This window comes from Haematobia irritans, chromosome 4 (assembly GCF_050003625.1).
Source record: "Haematobia irritans isolate KBUSLIRL chromosome 4, ASM5000362v1, whole genome shotgun sequence".
Lineage (NCBI taxonomy): Eukaryota > Metazoa > Arthropoda > Insecta > Diptera > Muscidae > Haematobia > Haematobia irritans.
The window spans coordinates 131,397,849-131,422,840 of NC_134400.1; the positions used below are offsets into that span (position 1 = coordinate 131,397,849).

Consider the following 24,992-nt stretch of genomic DNA (forward strand, 5'->3'; position numbering starts at 1 on the left):
TAGCAATCCATGGTGGAGGGTATATAAGATTCCGCCAGGGCGAATTTACGGTCATATATACTTGTTAATATTCAAAAAGTTGTCACTCATGTTTTTTTTTATTTTACAAGATGATCTTTTGATTTTCAAGATTCAAAATTTGGACAAGTCGATTGTTTTACCTCTCGAATATTTGGCAATAGTCGAGTTTTTGAAATTTAAAATAGTAGCCTACTTCAGACTATTTTCAAACCAAATTTGAAAAAAAAACGAGTTTGCGACTATTTCAATTTTGGAGAAGTCGATTGCTCAACTTTTCGAACTTTCGCCTTATTTTATAACCTGCGCCACACTGTGGAACAGGGTATTATAAACACATGGTGTCTTTGGCAGTAATGCTCAGGGTGGGTCCATGAGTCGATCTAGCCATGTCCGTCTGTCCGTCCGTCTGTCTGTAAACACATTTTTATGATCAAAGTCTAGGTCGCAGTTTTAGTCCAATCGACTTCAAATTTGGCATAAGTTTCTGTTTTGGGTCAGAATAGAACCCTATTGATTTTGGAAGAAACCAGTTCAGATTTAGATATAGCTTCCATATATATCGTTCGCCTGATTTACACTCATATGACCACAGTGGTCAATCTTTTACTCCGATTTAATTGAAATTTTGTACAGGGAGTAGAATTAGCATTATAGCTATGCGTGCCAAATTTGGTTAAAATCGGTTCAGATTTAGTTATAGCTCCCATATATAGCTTTCGCCCGATTTACACTCATATGACCACAGAGGCCAATTTAGTTGAAATTTTGCACAGGGAGTAGAATTAGCATTGTAGCTATGCGTGTTTGGTTGAAATCGGTTCAGATTTAGATATAGCTCCCATATATATGTTTTTCTGATTTCGACAAAAATGGTCAAAATACCTTGTAAAATCGCCACTGCTTAGTCGAAAAGTTGTAAAAATGACTCTAATTTTCCTAAACTTCTAATACATATATATCGAGCGATAAATCGTAAATAAACTTTTGCGAAGTTTCCTTAAAATTGCTTCAGATTTAAATGTTTCCCATATTTCTTTTTACTAAAATTGTGTTCCACCCTAGTGCATTAGCCAACTTAAATTTTGAGTCTATAGATTTTGTAGAAGTCTATCAAATTCTGTCCAGATCGAGTGATATTTAAATGTATGTATTTGGGACAAACCTTTATATATAGCCCCCAACACATTTGACGGATGTGATATGGTATCGAAAATGTGGATCTACAAAGTGGTGCAGGCTATAATATAGTTGCCCCGCCCGACTTTAGACTTTCATTACTTGTTTAAATTTAAAGGAGTCGGGTTCGACCTTTTCACTTTTTCAAAAATTAACAAGTAAGGAAAGTCTAAAGTCGGGCGGGACCGACTATATTATACCCTGCACCACTTTTTAGATCTAAATTTTCGATACCATATCACATCCGTCAAATGTGTTGGGTGCTATATAAAGGTTCGCCCCAAATACATACATTTAAATATCACTTGATTTGGACAGAATTTGATAGACTTTTACAAAATCTATAGACTCAAAATTTAAGTTGGCTAATGCACTAGGGTGGAACACAATTTTAGTAAAAAAAATATGGGAAACATTAAAATCTGAAGCAATTTTAAGGAAACTTCGCAAAAGTTTATTTATGATTTATCGCTCGATATATATGTATTACAAGTTTAGGAAAATAAGAGTGAGTTTTACAACTTTTCGACTAAGCAGTGGCGATTTTACAAGGAACATGTTGGTATTTTGACCATTTCAGAAAAACATATATATGGGAAATCAGAAAAACATATATATGGGAGCTATATCTAAATCTTAACCGATTTCAACCAAATTTGGCACGCATAGCTAGAATGCTAAATCTACTCCCTGTGCAAAATTTCAACCAAATTGGGCCAAAACTCAGGCTTCTGGGCCATATAAGTCCATATCGGGCGAAAAATATATATTGGAGCTATATCTAAATCTGAACCGATTTCAATCAAATTTGGCACACATAGCTACAATGTTAATTCTACTCCCTGTGCAAAATTTCAACTAAATCGGAACAAAAAATTGGCCTCTGTGGTCATATGAGTGTAAATCGGGCGAAAGCTATATATGGGAGCTATATATAAATCTGAACCGATTTCAATGAAATTTGGCACGCATAGCTAGAATGCTAAATCTACTCCCTGTGCAAAATTTCAACCAAATTGGGTCAAAACTTTAGCTTTTAGGACCATATTAGTCCATATCGGGCGAAAGATATATATGGGAGCTATATCTAAATCTGAACCGATTTCAATAAAATTTGGCACACTTGACTATAGTACTAATTGTTTTTCTTGTGCAAAATTTTAAGCAAATTAGGGTAAAACTCTGGCTTCTGGGGCCATATAAGTCCATATCGGGCGAAATATATATATGGGAGCTATATCTAAATCTGAACCGATTTCTTCCAAAATCAATAGGGATCTATTCTGAGCCAAAACACATACTTTTGCCAAATTTGAAGTCGATTGGACTAAAACTGCGACCTAGACTTTGATTACAAAAATGTGTTCACGGACAGACGGACAGACGGACAGACGGACATGGCTATATCGACTCAGGAACCCACCCTGAGCATTTTTGCCAAAGACACCATGTGTCTATCTCGTCTCCTTCTGGGTGTTGCAAACATATGCACTAACTTATAATACCCTGTTCCACAGTGTGGAGCAGGGTATAAAAATGTCATATTTTTTTCGTTTTGACTATTTAATAAAATTTTAAAATGTTTTCGACGCTATGACTTTTCTACTTTACGAGAAAGTTTACTTATCGACTTTTTTAACATTTGACTTTTTAAAATTAACCAAAACTAAAAAACGATTTTTTTTCTAAATTTTGATTTTTCAAAATCCATTGTTCGATTTTTTTGTTTTTTTTTTTTTAATTTGGAAAAATCAATATTTCTACAGTTTGACTTACCAAAATTAAAAAAAAAATTTTTTTGACTTAATAAAAGGATTGAGTTTTCGACTTTTGCAAAGTTTTAAAAAACGGCCTTTCGATGTGAGGTATTCTTTAAAAAAATTTTAACAGACAGCGACCTCTATCGTACAAAAAACAATTAAACATATAGGACAGACAACCAATGCAAGATTGTTTGAGGGTGTGCTTGTGACTCGATTAGTATATATAGATATATATGGCAAAAATTTATAGGTTTTAAAATGATCTACATTTATACACTATCTGATACTAATAATGTAAGAACATATTGGTAAGAACATAAGCATTAATTTCCTTTGTTCTTTGTAAAAAAAATTTTTCCTTGCATTTCCTTTGCTTTTCCATAAAGAATACTTCCCCTATTTGCCACGAAAAAGGTGGCCCCTCTATTTCACTATAGCAACTTGTATTACCTCTTCTTATCCCCCTATCAAACGAATGCTTTTCAAAACATGTGAATCTGTTTCATATGTACGAATGTGATAATGTGTTAAGTGCATCCACTGAGCTATATGCCATGAATTACATGCGGTTCGACCCCCTATTGCTACGGATTGTTTTGTTTATGAGTAAATGATGTTTCTCGCTTTGCATGGGGTTTTAAAAGCTAAATATGTCTGGGATCGGTTAAGCTTATTTCAAATGTTTTATATCATATTTTTCAATTTTTGTTTGTTTTATTTTCAGATATCTCAAAATCCATCACAAAAATATCTCAGTAAAATAAATGAAGTTCAAACACATCATTTGAAATTGTTGCAATATGATACCTCTAGTACAAATACACCATTGCTGGCAGCATCATCAAATTCAGATCCTGTAGCACAATTATCTCCATTATCCTCACATTCCCGCCGAACCGGGGAAATTCTTTCGAATCCTGTACACACTTCGGTCATACAACCAACAACAGTGATAATACGCAAAGATTTTCATAGTTTCAATTTCTCGGACATTGAACTGCCGGTGGAGAGGCCAACGGCATCTGTTCATTATTTGAGAAATAAGCATCTGATGCATGATTTGTCACAGCGTTCGGTGACGGGTACACCAAAGCCTCCCACAACAGAATTAGATGACATATTCATCAGTGTCAAAACAACAAAAAGCTATCATGACAGTCGATTGGCCATGATTGTAAAGACTTGGTTTCAATTAGCCAAAGATCAGGTAAGACTGAAAAGAAAAATCTGTATATTAATTTATTTTAAATTTTTTTAAGTCCAAAAAAAAAAAATAAGTATATACAAGGGAGGGCCGATTTTAAAATACCCATACATTTCAAAATGTTGACAAAATTTTCTGTAGATATAAAATACTGACAAATTTTCTATAGAAAACAAGTTTTGACAAAATTTTCTATAGAAATAAAATTTTTAACAATTTTTCTATAGAAATAAAATTTTGACGAAGTTTTCTACAGACATAACATTTTAGCAAAATCTTCGATAAAAATAAAATTTTGACAAAATTTTTACAGTAATAAAATTTCGAACAAATTTTCTGTAGAATTAAAAATTGTGATCAAATTGTCTATAGGATTAAAAATTTTGATAAAATTTTCTAGAGAATTAAAAAAAAAAATAAATTTTCTACAGAAACAAAATTTTGATAAAATTATCTATAGAAGTAAATTTTTGACAATATTTTTTAGAGATATAAAATTTTGACAACATTTTCTATGGACATAAAATTTTGACAATATTTTCTATAGAACTAAAATTTGACTAAATTTACTATAGAAATAAAATTTTGACAAAAAATTTCTATAGAAATAATATTTTGACAAAAAATTTCTATAGATAAAGGGTAATACGGTCAAAATTTGGTCAATATAAACTTGACGTATTTCTTTCAATTTTGCATTTAAAAAACCTGTACACCCCTCATTTTGAAGGTGTGTGTGTGTGTAGAATGTTGATCCTATTTTGATTTTGGAATTCACTCTTCAGTTGTCAAAATGCCGTCCAAGCAAGAAGAGCAGCGTATCAAAATTTTGCTCGCGCATCGCGAAAATCCGAGCTACTCGCACGCAAAGCTGTCAAAATCGCCAAAAGTTGCCAAATCAACCGTTACAAATGTAATTAAAGTGTTTGGGGAACGTTTGTCGACAGCCAGGAAGAATGGATCGGGGGGAAATCGAAAACCGGAAGCCGTTGAGACGACAAAGAGAGTTGACGGTAGTTTGAAGCGAAACCCTAACCTCTCTCTCCGAGATGCCGCAAATAAGCTGGGTGTATCGTCTACAACCGTGCATCGAGCCAAAAAACGAGCCGGACTATCGACTTACAAGAAGGTAGTGACTCCAAATCGCGATGATAAACAAAATACGACGGCCAAAGCGCGATCCCGGAGGCTGTACACGACGATACTGACGAAGTTTGACTGCGTGGTAATGGACGACGTGACCTACGTCAAAGCCGGGAGCCACCGTGGTGCAATGGTTAGCATGCCCGCCTTGCATACACAAGGTCGTGGGTTCGATTCCTGCTACGACCGAACACCAAAAAGTTTTTCAGCGGTGGATTATCCCACCTCAGTAATGCTGGTGACATTTCTGAGGGTTTCAAAGCTTCTCTAAGTGGTTTCACTGGAATGTGGAACGCCGTTCGGACTCGGCTATAAAAAGGAGGTCCCTTGTCATTGAGCTTAACATGGAATCGGGCAGCACTCAGTGATAAGAGAGAAGTTCACCACTGTGGTATCACAATGGACTGAATAGTCTAAGTGAGCCTGATACATCGGGCTGCCACATAACCTAACCTAACCTACGTCAAAGCCGACTACAAACAGCTTCCGGGACAGGAATTTTATACGGCAAAAGGAAGAGGAAAGGTAGCAGATATTTTCAAGCACATAAAACTGTCAAAGTTCGCTATAAAATATCTGGTTTGGCAAGCCATCTTTACCTGTGGCTTGAAAAGCAGCATTTTCATAGCTTCCGGGACTGTCAACCAAGAAATTTACGTGAAAGAGTGTTTGAATAAACGTCTGCTGCCTTTCCTGAAGAAACGCGTTTGTTCCGTACTGTTTTGGCGAAAATCTGATGGCAGGTGTCAAGCGTGAGGCCCGGCAATTCGGATTGGGAAAAGCGAAAGCCTAACTGAATATTTTTCCTGAATTTTATACTAATTGAACTTGAAAAAGAAATTTAATTTAATTTTTTAAATAAACGATTTCACCGATTTACACGCGTTTTCCCTTGACCAAATTTTGACCGTATCACCCTTTATATGGAATTTTGACGAAATGTTCAATAGAAAAAAAATTGACAAAATGTTCAATAGAAATAAAATTTTGGAAAAATAAAATTCAATAGAAAGATTTTGTTAAAGATTTTTATAAAATTAAAAATTATTACAAAATTTTCTATAAAATTTAAACTTTTTACAACTTTTTTCTATAGGATAAACAATTTGGATATAAAGTTCTCTCTAGGTTAAAATTTTGACAACAATTTCTAGAGTTAAAATTTATAAAAAATTTTGATAATATTTCCGATAGAATTAAAAATTTTGAAAATATTTTCTATAGAAGTAAAATTGGAGAAAATTTTCTTTAAAAATAAAATTTTGAGAAAATTACAGAATTAAAAATTTTGGCAAAATGTTCTATAGAAATAAAATTTTGGCAAAATTTTTTATAGAAATAACATTTTGAGAAAAATTTCTATAGAAGTAAAATCTTGACAATATTTTCTAGAGATATAAAATTTTGAAAAAATTTTCTATGGAAATAAAATTTTGACAATATTTTCTAGAGTAATAAAATTTTGACAAAATTGTCTATAGAAATAGCAGTTGTTGGTTAAGCTAATCTTGTAGTTTAGTCATCGCAATGGTTTTAAAGCTGAGATCAAAACAACAAATATGATTGAAGTACAAACCAACAATAGAAAACAAAAACGAAGGAAGTAAGAGGAAACACGCTCAAAATAAATCCAGCCAACTGCACTCAAATCGATGATTTGACAGTGGCAAAGGAAAAGAGATATATTTGTACAAATATTTAGTTAGGCAGAGGCCAACTATCACAAACCTTTTTTTTCGGAAGGTTCGAGTGTGCTTCACTTTGGGTACCCGAATTTATTCTGATAATTGGTTGATAGTTTTGCTGCAAGTAAAGGATGCTGATGAGGAATGTGGTAATTCCGAAACTTGCGTCCATCCAACCATCTTTCAGTCTATACGGCTTTGTCCAAATAAATTTGACAAACATTATTTTCCTCTGTTGGTTAAGCTACTCTTGTAGTTTAGTCAACGCAATGGTTTTAAAGCTGAGATCGAAACAACAAATATGGAATAAAATTTTGACAAAATGTTTCTATATAAATCAAAATTTAAAATTTCTATAGAAATAAAATTTTGGCAATATTTTCTATGGAAATAAAATTTGTTAAAATTTTCTATAGAAATAAAATTCTGACCACATTTTCTACACGGACGAAAAAGACTGTTTTTCATATGTTTGGGTGTAAAAATTATATGTTTGGAACTCAATTTTTCTAACACAATATTTTAAGTGCAAGCATATAATGTTCATAAATTAGCATAACATATTTGGGACATATTATGTTTGGGACATAAAATGTTTGTAAATATAATATGCTTAGATGCAAAACATATATTAATTTGGAAATAGCCTATAAGCATATACACAGTCTCACAGAAGTTTACATACCCTTCAGTTTTTTACCTTCCCAGCAAAAAAAGCGTCACCAAAAAAGTAATGAAAATGTTCATTTTATATCCGGAAGTGCTGCAAAATTGGCGCAGAAGCGATGAATTTAACATGAGCTTGTCATGGGATGGAAGTTCTCCATCAACAGCCGTTGCACTAAATTTGCATCACTTCTTTGGGTGTGATCCGAATTCAATGTTTTGGATGTAAATTTAAAAATTCTGTGATATTTTGTCCAAAAAATAATTTTTATAATTTGTAATAGATTCTAACGCTTGTCGGAAACGTTTGACCTCAAATATTTTCAAAAATTCACAATTTTTACAGATTGGATTTAGCATTTTTGTCGACAAAATTTAAATGATTTGTACCATTTTATGAATTCTTACTCTGTTTTTAACCTAATTGAAACAAAAAAAATTAAAACTATCCATTAAAAGTATGAAAAAACAAAGTTATAAAAAACTGAATTAAAAGAACTTCCTGAGTAGTTAAAATAAAGAACATTATTGGGAGTGCATCTTCTGGAAGTGCTTTTAAAGTTGTGCCATTGGAAGAACTTCCAAAAAAGTTTTGCTGGGTTGTTGTTCTTTATAACCCACACCAAAAAAAAAAAATCTTCTTGAAAATTGACCAATATTTTGTTTTTCAAATTAATTTACTAAAACTAAAGGAAATATATGCATATTTTTTTAAATTTTCTTATTTAAAAAAAATATAAATTATTTAACCGTATGTAAACTTGTGTGAGACTGTGTATGTGTTAAAAAGAGATACCTAGAGAATATGACGCAAGTAAAAGAATGGAAGTAACCAATTGGCGCCTTAAAAATATATACACACAAAGATAATTTCATTAAAATTTTTTTCTACCAGTGTATGCCTGAGGTGAAACATAATATGTTTTAACAATACAAACAATATTTTGTTTGGACCAATCCTGAAAATATATATGCTTGAAGCAAAATGTGTTTGGAGCATATGTTACAGAAGCGATTTTTTTGAGGGTGTAGAAATAAAATTTTGACAACATTTTCTATAGAAATAAAGTTTTTACTAAATTTTCTATAGAAATAAAATTTTGACAAAATTTCGTTAGAAATAATTTTTTTTACAAAATAATCTATAGAAATAAAATTTTAACAAAATTTTCTATAGAAATAAAATTTTGACAATATTTTCTATAGAAATAAAATTTTGACAACATTTTCTATAGAAATAAAATTTTTATTTCTATAGAAATTGGCGGCTTAAAAATATATACACACAAAGAAAATTTCATTAAAAATTTTTTCTATAGAAATAAAGTTCTTACAAAATTTTCTATAGAAATAAAGTTTTTACAAAATTTACAAATAAAATTTTGACAACATATCGATAGAAATAAAATGTTGACAAAATTTCGTTAGAAATAAAATTTTGACAACATTTTCTATAGAAATAAAATTTTACTAAAAATCTTCTATAGAAATAAAATTTCGACAAAATTTCTACACCCTCACAAAAAATCGCTTCTGTAACATATACTCCCAAACATATTTTGATTCAAGCATATACATTTTTGGGTATTGCCCAAACATTTATATGTTTGATCTCTACCAATATATAATATGTTTGAAAGCATATTGGTCTAAACAATATATGTTTGGGTAGTCTAAGTTCCAAACATTTTGTATTTTTGCATCCAAATTCAATAATGTTGTCTTCCAAAAAACAATATGTTATTATGTGAACATATAATATGTTTGGAAGCATTTTGCACCCAAAAATATTATATGCTTAAAAAAAATCTCCCAAACAATATTGTGCTCAAAATTTTATTTATTTATTTATATATTTACAATCATAATGAATTATGAAAATAAACAGGTAATATAGGTGCTAACAACATAGGTTTTCGACCTGAATGCTCAAAATTTTGTATCTGCCCAATTGTATATTCCCCGACATCCTTCTCACTTCCACGAGATTTTTTAGTTCTTAGCATCTTTTTCTGTAATACAAACATTGTAGAAGAAATTATTCAATTTTATAATTTTTTTTATTTTAATTTTACCTTTTGCCGGACGGGGATTCGAAGAGCGGACAACACAGTTTGTAAGGATCAAAGAAGTAGCTGATCAATTGCTCAAGGAAAAATAAAATGTTAATTTTGTTATAACAAGCAACAACCACCAACTTAATTCAATATCGCTCCCTGTTAAATAGCGCTCCAAGCTACTAAACACATATATGTTTATAGGCTATTTCTAAATTAATATATGTTTGCATCCAAGCATATTATATTTACAAACATTTTATGTCCCAAACATAATATGTTCTAACATATTAACATATATGTCCCAAACATGTTATGCTAGTTTATGAACATTATATGCTTGCACTCAAAAATATTGTGTTTAAAAATTTGTGTTACAAACATATAATGTTTATAGCCAAACATATGAAAAACAGTCTTTTTCATCCGTGTACAGAATTAAAATTTCGAAGAAATTTTCTGTAGAATTTTTATAAAATTTTCAATAGAATTTAAAATTTTGATAAAATTTCTATAGAAACAAAATTTTGAGAAAATTTCTATATTAATAAAATTTTGGGAAAATTTCTAGAAATGAAATTTAGAAGAAATTTTCGCTAGAAATAAAATTTTGGCAAAATTTTCTAAAGAAATTTGCTAGAAAAATACATTGTAGAAACAATTTATAGAAAGTTTACCTTACCTCTCTGTCTCATATTGAATTCATATGACTCTTTACAGTTTGCAAAGTTATTTTGAGAATAAATTATGGGGCTTAAGTAAAACATCATACAGTTGACCCCCATTAATTTTCTAACATTAAATTTATATTTAAAAACCCTCGTCCATTTTATTTATATTCTCACCATTCAGATGCCAACCTTGTTGACTTATTTCATATTCATATAAAATTGTCCCTAAAAGATAAATTGCTTGGATTAAGTTTGTGCCCAAAATAATACCGAAATCAATAAATTATTACTACTCTTCGGTAAGAGATGCCATCAAAATATTTCAGGTCACTGAATCATCGCTCCCGCCCGCCACTATCACAGAATATCTTAATTAAACGGAAGCAAAACAAACAAATTTTCTTAGAGTTCACAAGACACTAAGATATTTCCCACACTTTTAGCATGGTTTCTTGTTTTTGTTTCTAGGGTATAGTCATAAATTTTAATTCAATTCATCCCCAATAAAAAGTCGATAAGTTAAGCCAACATCATCTTCATGCTGGAATAATCTGTTCTACTACTCTGGGTAAACATGCATGTACTCAACATCTGCATTATGCCATATACGAACATCATCGTGTGATCAATGATAGAACATTCTTAAGGGTTTGTCAATATTTGTTCTGTTTCCCCCTTTTTTTCATGGCGGATGATACTTAGCTATCATCGTCTGACTTTAACAAAATTTTATTTCTTAGTTCTTTCTTTCAGTTTCGTTTTTTATTTATTTTATTAATATTGTCATTCATTCATGAAATAGTTTCAATTTCATTTAATTTTGTCATTTTGTCTACACATGGTGGTGGTTTTGGGGTGACATGCTGCTGCTGGTGTTTTGAATACGACCAAGTCCTTGTGTGTGGAGTACTTATGCTATGGTCACACAGGGCAAATATTTGACAGAAATCAAAAAAGATTCCCTCTACAGAGCCAAACCAGCTAACATTTTAAGCTCATATTTGATATATAACATCATCGTAGGATTATTTTTCAAAAGCGGTATTCAGATATTTGGAAAATGGTTCTGGAAAAATGTTAGACACTCATTTTGGTCAAATATTTGCCTAGTGTGACCATAGCCTTAGTCGTTCTTCACTTATTTCCACTTTTTTGCATTAAAGAGTGCTGCTGCCTGACATACTTGCCGTTCTTGAGTTGTGAAGAGTTATTCTAGAATTGATGTTCAAGGATTCATGCCACGAAGGAGGTTCCCGGTGGAATTTTGCTACTTGACAAAAGTGAAAATCTCTCACTTGCTACATGGCATCAAGAAAATGAAATGAAATAAACTTAAAATATATAGAAGAGTTAGTGGATATGCTATTGGAGTCACAAAGAGGCATTTATGCTCCCAGATTTTGAGTAAAACCAACGGACAGAAAGTTACAGTGACTATCTTTCTTCGTCTGCTCGGACGAAGAAAGACTGTTTTTCATATGTTTGGGTGTAAAAATTATATGTTTGGAACTCAAATTTTTTAACACAATTTTTTTAAGTGCAAGCATATAATGTTCATAAACTAACTTAACATATATGCATATGCAAACATATATTAATATAGAAATAGCCTATAAACATATATGTGTTTAGAAAGAGAGACCTACACAGAAAAAAATTTCACGAGAATTTTTCCAATCAAAATTTTAATTGAGTTTTAAAAAATATTCAATTAAAAATTTAATTGATTCAACAAATTTTTTAATTGAAATAAAAATCAATCACAAAAAATAATAGTGTCAATTAATTTTTTAATTGGATCAATTAATTTTTTAATTGACCTTCAATTAATTTTTTAATTGATACTATCATTTCTGTGATTGAAGACATTTCAATTAAAAAATTAATTGGATCAATTAATTTCGTGATTGAACCAGAAATTTTTTTTTTGTGTGTAGAGAGTATGCTGCAAGTAAAATAATCGAAGTAGCCAATTGGCGCCTTAAAAATATATCCACACAAAGAAAATTTCATTAAATTTTTTTTTCTACCAGTGCCCTTAGGTGAAACATAATATGTTTGAAGAATACAAACAATATTTTGTTTGGACCAATGCTGAAAATATATATGCTTGAAGCAAAATGTGTTTGGGTTATATGTTACAGAAGCGATTTTTTTTTAGGGTGTGATCGTTCGTTTCACGGCGTATCTTCAAGGCCAAAGACAAATATTATTTTTATACCCTGCGCCACACTGTGGAACAGGGTATTATAAGTTAGTGCATATATTTGCAACACCCAGAAGGAGACGAGATAGACAAATGGTGTCTTTGGCAAAAATGCTCAGGGTGGGCTCCTGAGTCGATATAGCCATGTCTGTCTGCCGTGAACACATTTTTGTAATCAAAGTCTAGTTCGCAGTTTTAGTCCAATCGACTTCAAATTTGGCACAAGTATGTGTTTTGGCTCAGAATAGAACACTATTGATTTTGGAAGAAATCGGTTCAGATTTAGATATAGCTCCCATATTTCCCCCGATATGGACTTATATGGCCCCAGAAGCCAGAGTTTTACCCTAATTTGTTTAAAATTTTGTACAAGAAGAACAATTAGTACTATAGTCAAGTGTGCTAAATTGTATTGAAATCGGTTCAGATTTAGATGTAGCTCCCACATATATCCTTCGCCCGATATGGACTAATACGGTCCCAGAAGCCAGAGTTTTAACCCAATTTGGTTGAAATTTTGCACTAGGAGTACAATTAGTAGTGTAGTACAGTGTGCTAAATTTTATTGAAATCGGTTCAGATTGAGATATAGCTCCCATATATAGCTTTCGCCCGATTTACACTCATATGACCACAGAGGCCAATTTTTAACTCCGATTTAGTCGAAATTTTGCACAGGGAGTAGAATTAGCATTGTAGCTGTGCGTGCCAAATTTGGTTGAAATCGGTTTATATTTAGATATATCTCCCATATATATGTTTTTCTGATTTCGACAAAAATGGTCAATGGTACCTACATTTTCCTTGTAAAATCGCCACTGCTTAGTCGAAAAGTTGTAAAAATGACTAATTTTCCTAAACTTCTAATACATATATATCGAGCGATAAATCATAAATAAACTTTTGCGAAGTTTCCTTAAAATTGCTTCAGATTTAAGTGTTTCCCATATTTTTTTAGTAACATTGTGTTCCACCCTAGTGTTAGCCGACTTAAATTTCGAGTCTATAGATTTTGTAGAAGTCTATCAAATTCTAGAGCGAGTGATATTTAAATGTATGTATATGGGACAAACCTTTATATATAGCCCCCAACACATTTGACGGATGTGATATGGTATCGAAAATTTAGATCTACAAAGTGGTGCAGGGTATAATATAGTCGGCTCCGCCCGACTTTAGACTTTCCTTACTTGTTTTACTGACATTATGTCCTACCCCAGGGCATTAACTGACTTAAATTTTAAGTCTACGGGTTTTTTAGAAGTCTAACAAAATTTGCCCAGATCGAGACAGGTTTCAATGTGTGTATAGGGGAACAAAACCCTTCAAATATAGCACCCAACACATTGGACGTATTTGATGTGGTATCGAAAATGTGGATCCACAAAATAGTGCAAGGTATAAAATAGTAGGCCCGGCCGACTTTAGACTTTCCTTACTTGATTAAAATGAAATCCGAAATACTGAAAAATAATCACATCTAAAGAAAGGGTGGAAGTAATCTTTTTCTTCTTGACAAACCTTTGTAAAATTCGTTGCTTCCGAGCCAAATTTTGCACTACTTCCGGATCTAAAAAGAACATTTTTCGTACATTTTTTGCTGGGTTTTATACCCCCACACCATGCTAAGGTGGTAGATATGAAATTTGTTTTTATTTGGACTTGTTTTTTACAAAATATCTTTCAATGTTGATGGATTTACATTATGAAACGTTTACTTTAGCTTATAGTTCGAGTAATAATTCATAATATTCATGAAAAATTTATGCGCATTTATGCGCATGACCCAATGATAGCCATAGGTGTTCCTTTGAACTTCATACAAGTGCTAATGAAACATTTAAAGTAATGTCTTTTATAACTGTGATAATTACCTTAAGTGGCATCCCACATTATAGAATCATAAAATCATCACCTGCCTGAGCCTACAGACCATATGAGATAGTTTAAAGTCACTTTTACGATCGTCTGGGGTAACACACAGACAGCAGGTCATGATGCCAAAGCATTTGGGGACAGAAAAAAAACTTCCATTTGTTTTGACCACAGAGGCACGTTCACAGTAAATACGAAAACAAGCCAACATTTTAAACATCCCGAAAACGAGATTTTTTATGTGGATTTTTTTCGGGAATTTTTGTCACGTTATTTTGTTTGTTATTTCATAAATGTATGCTTGCTCACATACTCCTAAGCATCTAGAATTGCTCTAAAGCCTCTGGGGCGTTAGTGGTCCCTCAAAAAACCTAATATTTGTATTGTGAAGAAATGTCCCTTTGGCTCTTGTGTCTGGTCAATCCAATATGAAAATAAAATCAAAAACGTTTTGTTTTCCAACTGCAATGCCAGCCACATATCTCTAACATCTATCCAGACAGAAAACAAATCGGGATGACGAACTAAGAAAAACAACAATAAAATGGAATGGAATGGATGGTATGCTGAAGCACGTTTAAGATTTATGAGTTTTTTCGTTTGAAGATGACTGTTGGAAATGTATGTCCATTTTTTTGCTACAAACAATTGTTTTGGCTGAAAACCATAATCAAATAAGGTCTATTAGGTATGCAAATAACTAAAAAAATAAAAAAGACTTTTAGCCTTCAAAAGAGATTCAATTAAACAATTACAAAATTTTAAATTCTATACTTTAAAACTGATCCGGGGAAATTTGAAAAAAAAAAACAAAAACAAGTATATACGGCCGTAAGTTCAGCCAGACCGAATCTTATGTACCCTCCACCATGGATTGCGTAGAATCTTTTACTAAAGACGGTCATCCACAATTGAATTACTTGGGTTGCGGCCGATGGCAAGGCATCTTAAAACTTCTTAACATCATCTTCTAAATTGTAAGTTAGTCCATGCGGGATATATATTAAACAAAAGAAAGGTCGATTAAATACGTATATATTCAGTTCTTGACCGGTATATATAGGGAAGAAATAATTAAGAACCGATATGAAATTTTGTGCGGTAATTATAGAGCCAAAATTGAAAAATGGGGGTCGCTTTATATGGAGTCTATATAAAGGGTGATTCTTTTGAGGTTAGGATTTTCATGCATTAGTATTTGACAGATCACGTGGGATTTCAGACATGGTGTCAAAGAGAAAGATGCTCAGTATGCTTTGACATTTCATCATGAATAGACTTACTAACGAGCAACGCTTGCAAATCATTGAATTTTATTACCAAAATCAGTGTTCGGTTCGAAATGTGTTTATCGACAAATTTTGTTCAGCGATGAGGCCCATTTCTGGTTGAATGGCTACGTAAATAAGCAAAATTGCCGCATTTGGAGTGAAGAGCAACCAGAAGCCGTTCAAGAACTGCCCATGCATCCCGAAAAATGCACTGTTTGGTGTGGTTTGTACGCTGGTGGAATCATTGGACCGTATTTTTTCAAAGATGCTGTTGGACGCAACGTTACGGTGAATGGCGATCGCTATCGTTCGATGCTAACAAACTTTTTGTTGCCAAAAATGGAAGAACTGAACTTGGTTGACATGTGGTTTCAACAAGATGGCGCTACATGCCACACAGCTCGCGATTCTATGGCCATTTTGAGGGAAAACTTCGGAGAACAATTCATCTCAAGAAATGGACCGGTAAGTTGGCCACCAAGATCATGCGATTTGACGCCTTTAGACTATTTTTTGTGGGGCTACGTCAAGTCTAAAGTCTACAGAAATAAGCCAGCAACTATTCCAGCTTTGGAAGACAACATTTGCGAAGAAATTCGGGCTATTCCGGCCGAAATGCTCGAAAAAGTTGCCCAAAATTGGACTTTCCGAATGGACCACCTAAGACGCAGCCGCGGTCAACATTTAAATGAAATTATCTTCAAAAAGTAAATGTCATGGACCAATCTAACGTTTCAAATAAAGAACCGATGAGATTTTGCAAATTTTATGCGTTTTTTTTTTAAAAAAAGTTATCAAGCTCTTAACAAATCACCCTTTACAATTATGAATACGAGTCTACCAAAAATTGTAGATTTTTTTACTATTTGGTAGATTGATATAATTCTTGGTGATATAGAAGATTTTGCAAAATATACCTCCCCAACTATAAGGTGCTTCATACATTTTCTATAGAAATAACATTTTGACAAATATTTCTACAGAAATAAAATTCTGAAAAAATTTTCTATAGAAATAAAATTTTGAGAAAAATTTCTATAAAAATAAAATCTTGGCAATATTTTCTAGAGATATAAAATTCTGACAAAAATTTTCTATGGAAATAAAATTTTGATAATATTTTCTATAGAAATAAAATTTTGACAAAATTTTTTTATAAAATTAAAATTATCTATAGAAATAACATTTCCATAGATCTATAGAAATAACATTTTGACAAAATTTTCTATAGAAATAAAATTTTGAGAAAATTTTCTATAGAAATAAAATTCTGATAAAATTATCTATAGAAATAAAATTTGACAAAATTTTCTATAGAAATAAAATTTTGACAAAATTTTCTATAGAAATAAAATTTTGACAAAATTTTCTATAGAAAAAAAATTTTGAGAAAATTTTCTATAGAAATAAAATTCTGATAAAATTATCTATAGAAATAAAATTTTGACAAAATAAAATGTTGACAAAATTTTCTACAGAAATAAAATTCTGACAAAATTTTCTATAGAAATAAAATTTTGACAAAATTTTCTATAGAAATAAAATTTTGACTAAATTTTCTGTACAAATAAAATTTTGACAAAATTTTCTATAGAAATAATATTCCGAAAAATGTTCCTATAGAAATAAAATTCTGACAAAATTTTCTATAGAAATAAAATTTTGACAAAATTTTCTATAGAAATAAAATTTTGACAAAATTTTCTATAGAAATAAAATTTTGACAAAATTTTCTATAGAAATAAAATTCTAACAAAATTTTCTATAGAAATAAAATTTTGACTAAATTTTCTATAGAAATAAAATTTTGACTAAATTTTCTATAGAAATAAAATTTTGACAAAATTTTCTATAGAAATATCATTTTGAGAAAAATTTTCTATAGAAATAACATTTTGAGAAAAATTTCTATAAAAATAAAATCTTGACAAAATTTTCTATAGAAATAAAATTTTGACTAAATTTTCTATAGAAATAAAATTTTGACAAAATTTTCTATAGAAATAAAATTCTGACAAAATTTTCTATAGAAATAAAATTTTGGCAAAATTTTCTATAGAAATAAAATTCTGATAAAATTTTCTATAGAAATAAAATTTTGACAAATTTTTCTATAGAAATAAAATTTTGACAAAATTTTTTATAGAAATCATATTTTGACAAAATTTTCTATAGAAATAAAATTCTGACAAAATATTGAGAAATAAAAATAAAATTTTGACAAAATTTTCTATAGAAATAAAATGTTGACAAAATTTTCTACAGAAATAAAATTCTGACAAAATTTTCTATAGAAATAAAATTTTGACAAAATTTTCTATAGAAATAAAATTTTGACAAAATTTTCTATAGAAATAAAATTTTGACAAAATTTACTACAGAAATAAAATTCTGACAAAATTTTCTATAGAAATAAAATTTTGACTAAATTTTCTATAGAAATAAAATTCTGACAAAATTTTCTATAGAAATAAAATTTTGACAAAATTTTCTTTAGAAATATAATTTTAACAAAATTTTCTATAGAAATAAATTTTTGAAAAATTTTTCTATAGAAATAAAATTTTGACAAAATTTTCTATAGCAATAAATTTTTGGTACATTATTTTTGGCTCGAGTGGCAATCGTGATTTTTCTATGATTGGGGATCGGTTTATCTTGGGGCTATATATAACTATAGATCGATACGTACCAATTTTGGCATGATTGTTCTCGGCCATATACTAGCGCAATGTACCAAATTTCAACCGAATCAGATGAAGTTTGCTCCTCCATGAGGCTCCGGAGGTCAAATCTGGGGATCGGTTTATATGGGGGCTATATATAATTATGTACCGACCAATTCGGGCATGGTTGTTAGAGACCATATACTAACACCACGTACCACATTTCAACAGGATCGGATGAAATTGCCTCTCTTAGAGGCTCCGCAAGCCAAATCTGGGGTCCGTTTATATGGGGGCTATATATAATTATGGACCGATGTGGACCAACTTTTGCTTGGTTATTAGAGACCATATACCAACACCATGTACTAAATTTCAGCCGGATCGGATGAAATTTGTTTCTCTTTGAGGTTCCAAATCTGGGGGTCCGTCTATATGGGAGCTATACCTAATAGTGAACCGATATGGGCAATTTGCAATACCATCCGACCTACATCAATAACAACTACTTGTGCCAAGTTTCAAGTCGATAGCTTATTTCGTTCGGAAGTTAGCTTGATTTCAAGAGACGAATGGACGGACGAACGGACAAGCTTAGATCGACTCAGAATTTAATCTCGACCTAGAATACTCGTATATACTTCATGGGGTCTTAGAGCAATATTTCGATGTGTTACAAACGGAATGACAAAGTTAATATACCCCCCATCCTATGGTGGAGGGTATAAAAGTCCCCCTTTCCCGGGAATGGAAAAAATACGAGGAAACCCCCGCTACATACAATAAAATTGCCAATCAAGTCCTGCATCAAAGTTTACCATTTTATATTTAAACTGTTTGCTGGTAAATAAATAACCCGCTTCAAAAGCCAAACTATTAGACAGTATCTCTTGGACAAAACTCACATCAAATTGTTTTCTGAGCACGTTCCTGACATGCATGACAATGACAATGCCAACAAAATGTGACCATTTGTAAAAAACAAAAAACAAAAAAGGAAATAAAAGCCAACTCCAAAGATATTTATGATTAGTTTCTTTGTTTTCATCTAAGAGGTATGACAAAAGGGTTGCTAAAAGTTTTATATTCTAAGCAAACATTAGGAAAAAGAGCAAAAATAAAATATAGATCTTTAATTATTCGACTGTTCGATCCGGCACACTGAAAGAATAGTTATCGTTTCTTACGAACGAAACAAAAAAAATTGTTGGTCTCTAGAAAAAGATTAGAAACAAATATTGCACCGTTTTTAATAAAATCAGAAATATATTTTTTCTATAGAAAATTTGCAAATTTCGTTTGTCTAAAAATTCATTTGAGATGAAAGTTCTTTTTCTTTGGAGGCAGCGCGACATTTTATTGCAGAATATTTCGTAAAAAAAAATCAAAAAATTCTAAAAACTCCCTAAAAATTCACGAAATGTGGAAATGTCGATCATTTTAATAAGAACAGTTATGGCAGAATTTTTCTTATAGTCCTAAAAAGTTATTGGTAAAATGTACCCAAATCTATGCAATTTTCAAACCTAACCTATAAATTTAACAAACTATGACTAGCATCCCGGAATTGTAAGTAACCCAGTTTTCTTTCTGTTTTTATACCCACATGGTGTCTTTGGCAAAAATGTTCAGGGTGGGCTCCTGAGTCGATATAGCCATGTCCGTCTGTCCGTGAACACATTTTTGTAATCAAAGTCTAGGTCGCAGTTTTTGTCCAATCGACTTCAAATTTGGCACAAGTATTTGTTTTGGCTCAGAATAGATTTGGCTAGGTTCAGATTTAGATATAGCTCCCATATATATATTTCGCCCGATATGGACTAATACGGTCCCAGAAGCCAGAGTTTTGCCCCAATTTGGTTGAAATTTTGCGCAAGAAGAACAATTAGTACTATAGTCAAGTGTGCCAAATTTGGTTGAAATCGGTTCAGATTTAGATATAGCTCCCATATATATCGTTCGCCCGTTTTACACTCATATGACCACAGTGGCCAATCTGTTACTCCGATTTAATTGAAATTTTGCACAGGGATTAGAATTAGCATTGTAGCTATGCGTGCCAAATTTGGTTGAAATCGGTTCAGGTTTAGATATAGCTCCCATATATATGTTTTTCTGATTTCGACAAAAATGGTCAAAATACCAACATTTTTCTTGTTAAATCGCCACTGCTTAGTCGAAAAGTTGTAAAAATGACTCTAATTTTCCCAAACTTCTAATACATATATATCGAGCGATAGATCATAAATAAACTTTTACGAAGTTTCCTTAAAATTGCTTCAGGTTTAAATGTTTCCCATATTTTTTTCTAACATTGTGTTCCACCCTAGTGCATTAGCCGACTTAAATTTTGAGTCTATACACCCTCAAAAAAAATCGCCTCTCTAACATATGTTCCAAACATATTTTGCAGGAAGCACATATATTATTGGATACTGCCGAAACATTAATATGTTTGTTTTATGTGAACATATAATATGTTTGGAAGCATTTTGAGCCCAAAAATATTATATGCTTGGCAGAAATTTCCCCAAAGAAGATTGTGCTCATTCCCTAACATAATTTTCACTTCCACGAAATTTTTTAGTTCTTGGCACCTTTTTCTGTAATACAAATAATGTTGAAGAAATTATTCAATTTTATAATTTTTTTAAATTTTACCTTTCGCCTGGACGGAGAATCGAACCGAGGACCATACAGTTTGTAAGCCAACACACTACCACTGAGCTACGTAGCTGTTATAGTCACCAGTAGACAATTATCGTTATAAGTTACATTTATATAGCATAGTTTGCAGCGCCCACGAGCCCATGCAAACATAACATTATTTAACAGAAACATACATGTGTTGGCAACGTGGAGCAGTGGTTAGCATGTCTGCCGTACATGCAAAGGGTCGTGGGTTCAATCCCTGCTCCGACCAAACACCATTTTTTTTTTTAATTTACACATTTATATTTATACTATATTAAATTTTTATAATGAAACTTCGAAATGTGGGTTATTAAAGATTTACAGTCATAAACAGTGCTTGATATAAACGAAATGGACTGAGCTTTTGGCTAAGATATTATTTTTTTATTGCAAAAATAACAATTTTGTAATAAAAAACTGGTTTTGGTATAAAAGTTTGAAATTTTGGAAGGAATTCAAAAACTCTAACAAAGGATGAACGTGGGGTCGAGTATAAACATACATAAATAATTTTAGAATATACACAAATTAAATAATAATTAGGCTTAAATTAAATAACATTTAGACTTAAGCCTTATCATAAAGCAGTTTCCGAAACAACATATAAGCGGTTTCACAGAAATTGCTCTCTTTTGATTCTCTCGCTGTGTTAATTTGATATCTTTCGTCGACCCTCCCGGTTTTTATCTCTATTTCTTTCTCTATACTCTCTCTCTCTGAATAAAATATCACAACATATATATGTTTACTCGAAATTTGTAAATTTATATATGTTTACATTCACACATATAATTTTTATGAAACATGCATGCCCCAAACATAATATATTCTAACATATTAACATATGTGTTCCAAACATTTAGTGTTAGTTTGAGAATATTACATGTTTGCACTTAAATATATTGTGTTTAGAAATTGTGCCCGAAACACATTTTGTTTATATCGAAACATATGAAAAACATATTTTTCTAACAGTGTAGATTTTGTAGAAGTCTATCAAATTCTGTCCAGATCGAGTGATATTTAAATGTATGTATGTATTTTATATATATATCACCCAACACATTTGACGGATGTGATATGGTATCGAAAATTTAGATCTACCAAGTGGTGCAGGGTATAATATAGTCAGCCTTGCCCTACATTAGACTTTCCTTACTTGTTTCACAGAGTACAGGTAACAATTTAGCAATGTGTGTTAAATTTGGTCACAATTGGCTCAAATTTAGGCAAAGTCCCCACATATATGTTCCTCCAATTTGAGCACATATATCCATTTTCCTTGTAAAACCAAAAGCTTGTAAAAATGAATAAAATTTTCGTATATCTATCGATCGATAAATCGTAAAGATACTTTTGCGAAATTGAATAACAATGGCTTTAGATCTCAATATTTCCCATATTTGTTTACTCCGCTCAGGACATTAGCCGAGTCTAAAATATTTTGTCCAAATCGGTTAAAATTGAAATGTATGTACAGGCAAAGAAAGAAAACGTGTAGCGAAAACGTTTTTCTTTTGTTTGATTTTTTTTTGAATTTCTTCGAAAATTTTAAATTTTTATCACCAAAAAAAAATCGAAACTTCCTTACAGCAAAAAGCAAATGAGAAACGAACTTTGTCTGTCTAAAATTTCGTTTGGGAGGAAAGAATTATTTTTGTTGCGTGTAAGAAAAAAAAAGAAAGTACCATGTCCACCTATCCTTAGAGCAAAAATATATATCATCCCTTATTCGGCCTGGCGAACTTTCTGGGGTTTCTGGTCCAAATGATAAACGTCAAACATCTACTTTTAATTTGGATTCCCAACTTCAGAAAAATAATAATCATCTTCGTGGATTCGATCCCAGTTTCGACCAAGCACCAAAAAATTGTTCAACGCTGCATTATCCCTCTCCGTACACCCTCAAAAAAATCGCTTATATGCCCCAAACATATTTTGCTTCAAGCATAACAGGTAGGCTTGAAAGAAAAACACATTTTTTGTCAAAATTCGTTTTTATTATTCAACATAGTTCCCTTCAAGAGCGATACAACGATTATAACGACCTTCCAATTTTTTGTTACCATTTTGGTAGTACTCCTTCGGTTTTGTCTCAAAATAGGCCTCAGTTTCGGCGATCACCTCTTCATTGCAGCCAAATTTTTTCCCTGCGAGCATTCTTTTGAGGTCTGAGAACAAGAAAAAGTCGCTGGGGGCCAGATCTGGTGAATACGGTGGGTGGGGAAGCAATTCGAAGCCCAATTCATGAATTTTTGCCATCGTTCTCAATGACTTGTGGCACGGTGCGTTGTCTTGGTGGAACAACACTTTTTTCTTCTTCATATGGGGCCGCTTTGACGCGATTTCGACCTTGAAGGTTCGCTCCAATAACGCCATATAATAGTCACTGTTGATGGTTTTTCCCTTCTCAAGATAATCGATAAAAATTATTCCATGCGCATCCCCAAAAACAGAGGCCATTACTTTGCCAGCGGACTTTTGAGTCTTTCCACGCTTCGGAGACGGTTCACCGGTCGCTATCCACTCAGCCGATTGTCGATTGGACTCAGGAGTGTAGTGATGGAGCCATGTTTCATCCATTGTCACATATCGACGGAAAAACTCGGGTGTATTACGAGTTAACAGCTGCAAACACCGCTCAGAATCATCAACACGTTGTTGTTTTTGGTCAAATGTGTGTGTGATTATGAACCGATATGGACCAATTTTTGTGTGATTGGGGATTGTTCTATAGAAATAAAATTTTGACAAAATTTTTTATGGAAATAAAATTTTTACAAAAATTTCTATAGAAATAAATTTTAGAAATAAAATGTTGACAAAATTTTCTATAAAAATGGAATTTAAAAAAAAATTTCTATAGAAATAAAATTTTAACAAAATTTTCTATAGAAATAAAATTTTAACAAAATTTTCTATAGAAATAAAATTTTGACAACATTTTCTGTAGAAATAAAAATTTGACAACATTTTCTATAGAAATAAACTTTTGGTAGATTATTTTTGGCTCTTGTGGCAACCATGATTATGAACCGATGGACCAATTTTTGTGTGATTGTGGATCGGCTATATATTACAATGGACTAAATAGTCTAGGTGAGTCTGAAACTTAACCCTTTCACTACCGAAATAAACCTAATGTTAAAAACTTTAATTTTTCTTCTGTTTCTACTTGTACTAACAGCATGTAGAACAAAAATTGTCATTTTGAAAACCTACCTCAATTACTTCAAGAGCTATATGAGCTTGTTCTCAAAACTTGATTCTTGAATTGTGACCAATTGGCCTTAATATCTTTCAAAGTTTGAGAAAAAATACAAAAAAGAACCCGAAATAGTATCAGCTATAGTTTTTGTATGAATGTCCATTTACTAGAAACATATAGTAGAAAAATTGTCTCAAATCTTCGTATTTTTCGTTTATTGTAAAATAACTTTTAAAAAATGTGTTTTAGTGCTAACCAATATGGAAAATATTTATAGCTTATTTATATTAAAGCCTCTACTTAAAAATAACATCGAGAAATAAATCGAAACTAAGTGGGAAAATATAATTTGGTGTTTTTCCGAATGGCCTTCTAAGTGGATATCGGTAGTGAAAGGGTTAATCGGGCGGCCACTTTAACCTTTAAACTAACTATAGACCGATATGGATCAATTTTGGTATAGTTGTTAGCGGCCATATACTAACACCACGTTCCAAATTTCAACTTCTTTGCTTCTCTTTGAGGCTCCGCAAGCCAAATCTGGGGATCGGTTTATATGGGGGCTATATAATTATGGACCAATATGGATCCATTTTTGCATGGTTGTTAGAGACCATATACCAACACCATGTACCAACTATCAGCAAGATCGGATGAAATTGGCTTCTCTTTGAGGCTCAGCAAGC

General features: G+C 31.8%; 1 protein-coding gene across 1 annotated transcript in view; it reads left to right on the forward strand.

Moving 5' to 3' along the window:
* Positions 1–24,992, forward strand: part of fng (Fringe glycosyltransferase) — a 114,407-nt gene that overhangs the window by 27,568 nt on the left and 61,847 nt on the right. The window contains exon 2 of the mRNA XM_075305015.1: positions 3,685–4,167. Within this exon, the coding sequence (XP_075161130.1) occupies positions 3,685–4,167 (483 nt within the window). The remainder of the gene's footprint in view (positions 1–3,684; positions 4,168–24,992) is intronic.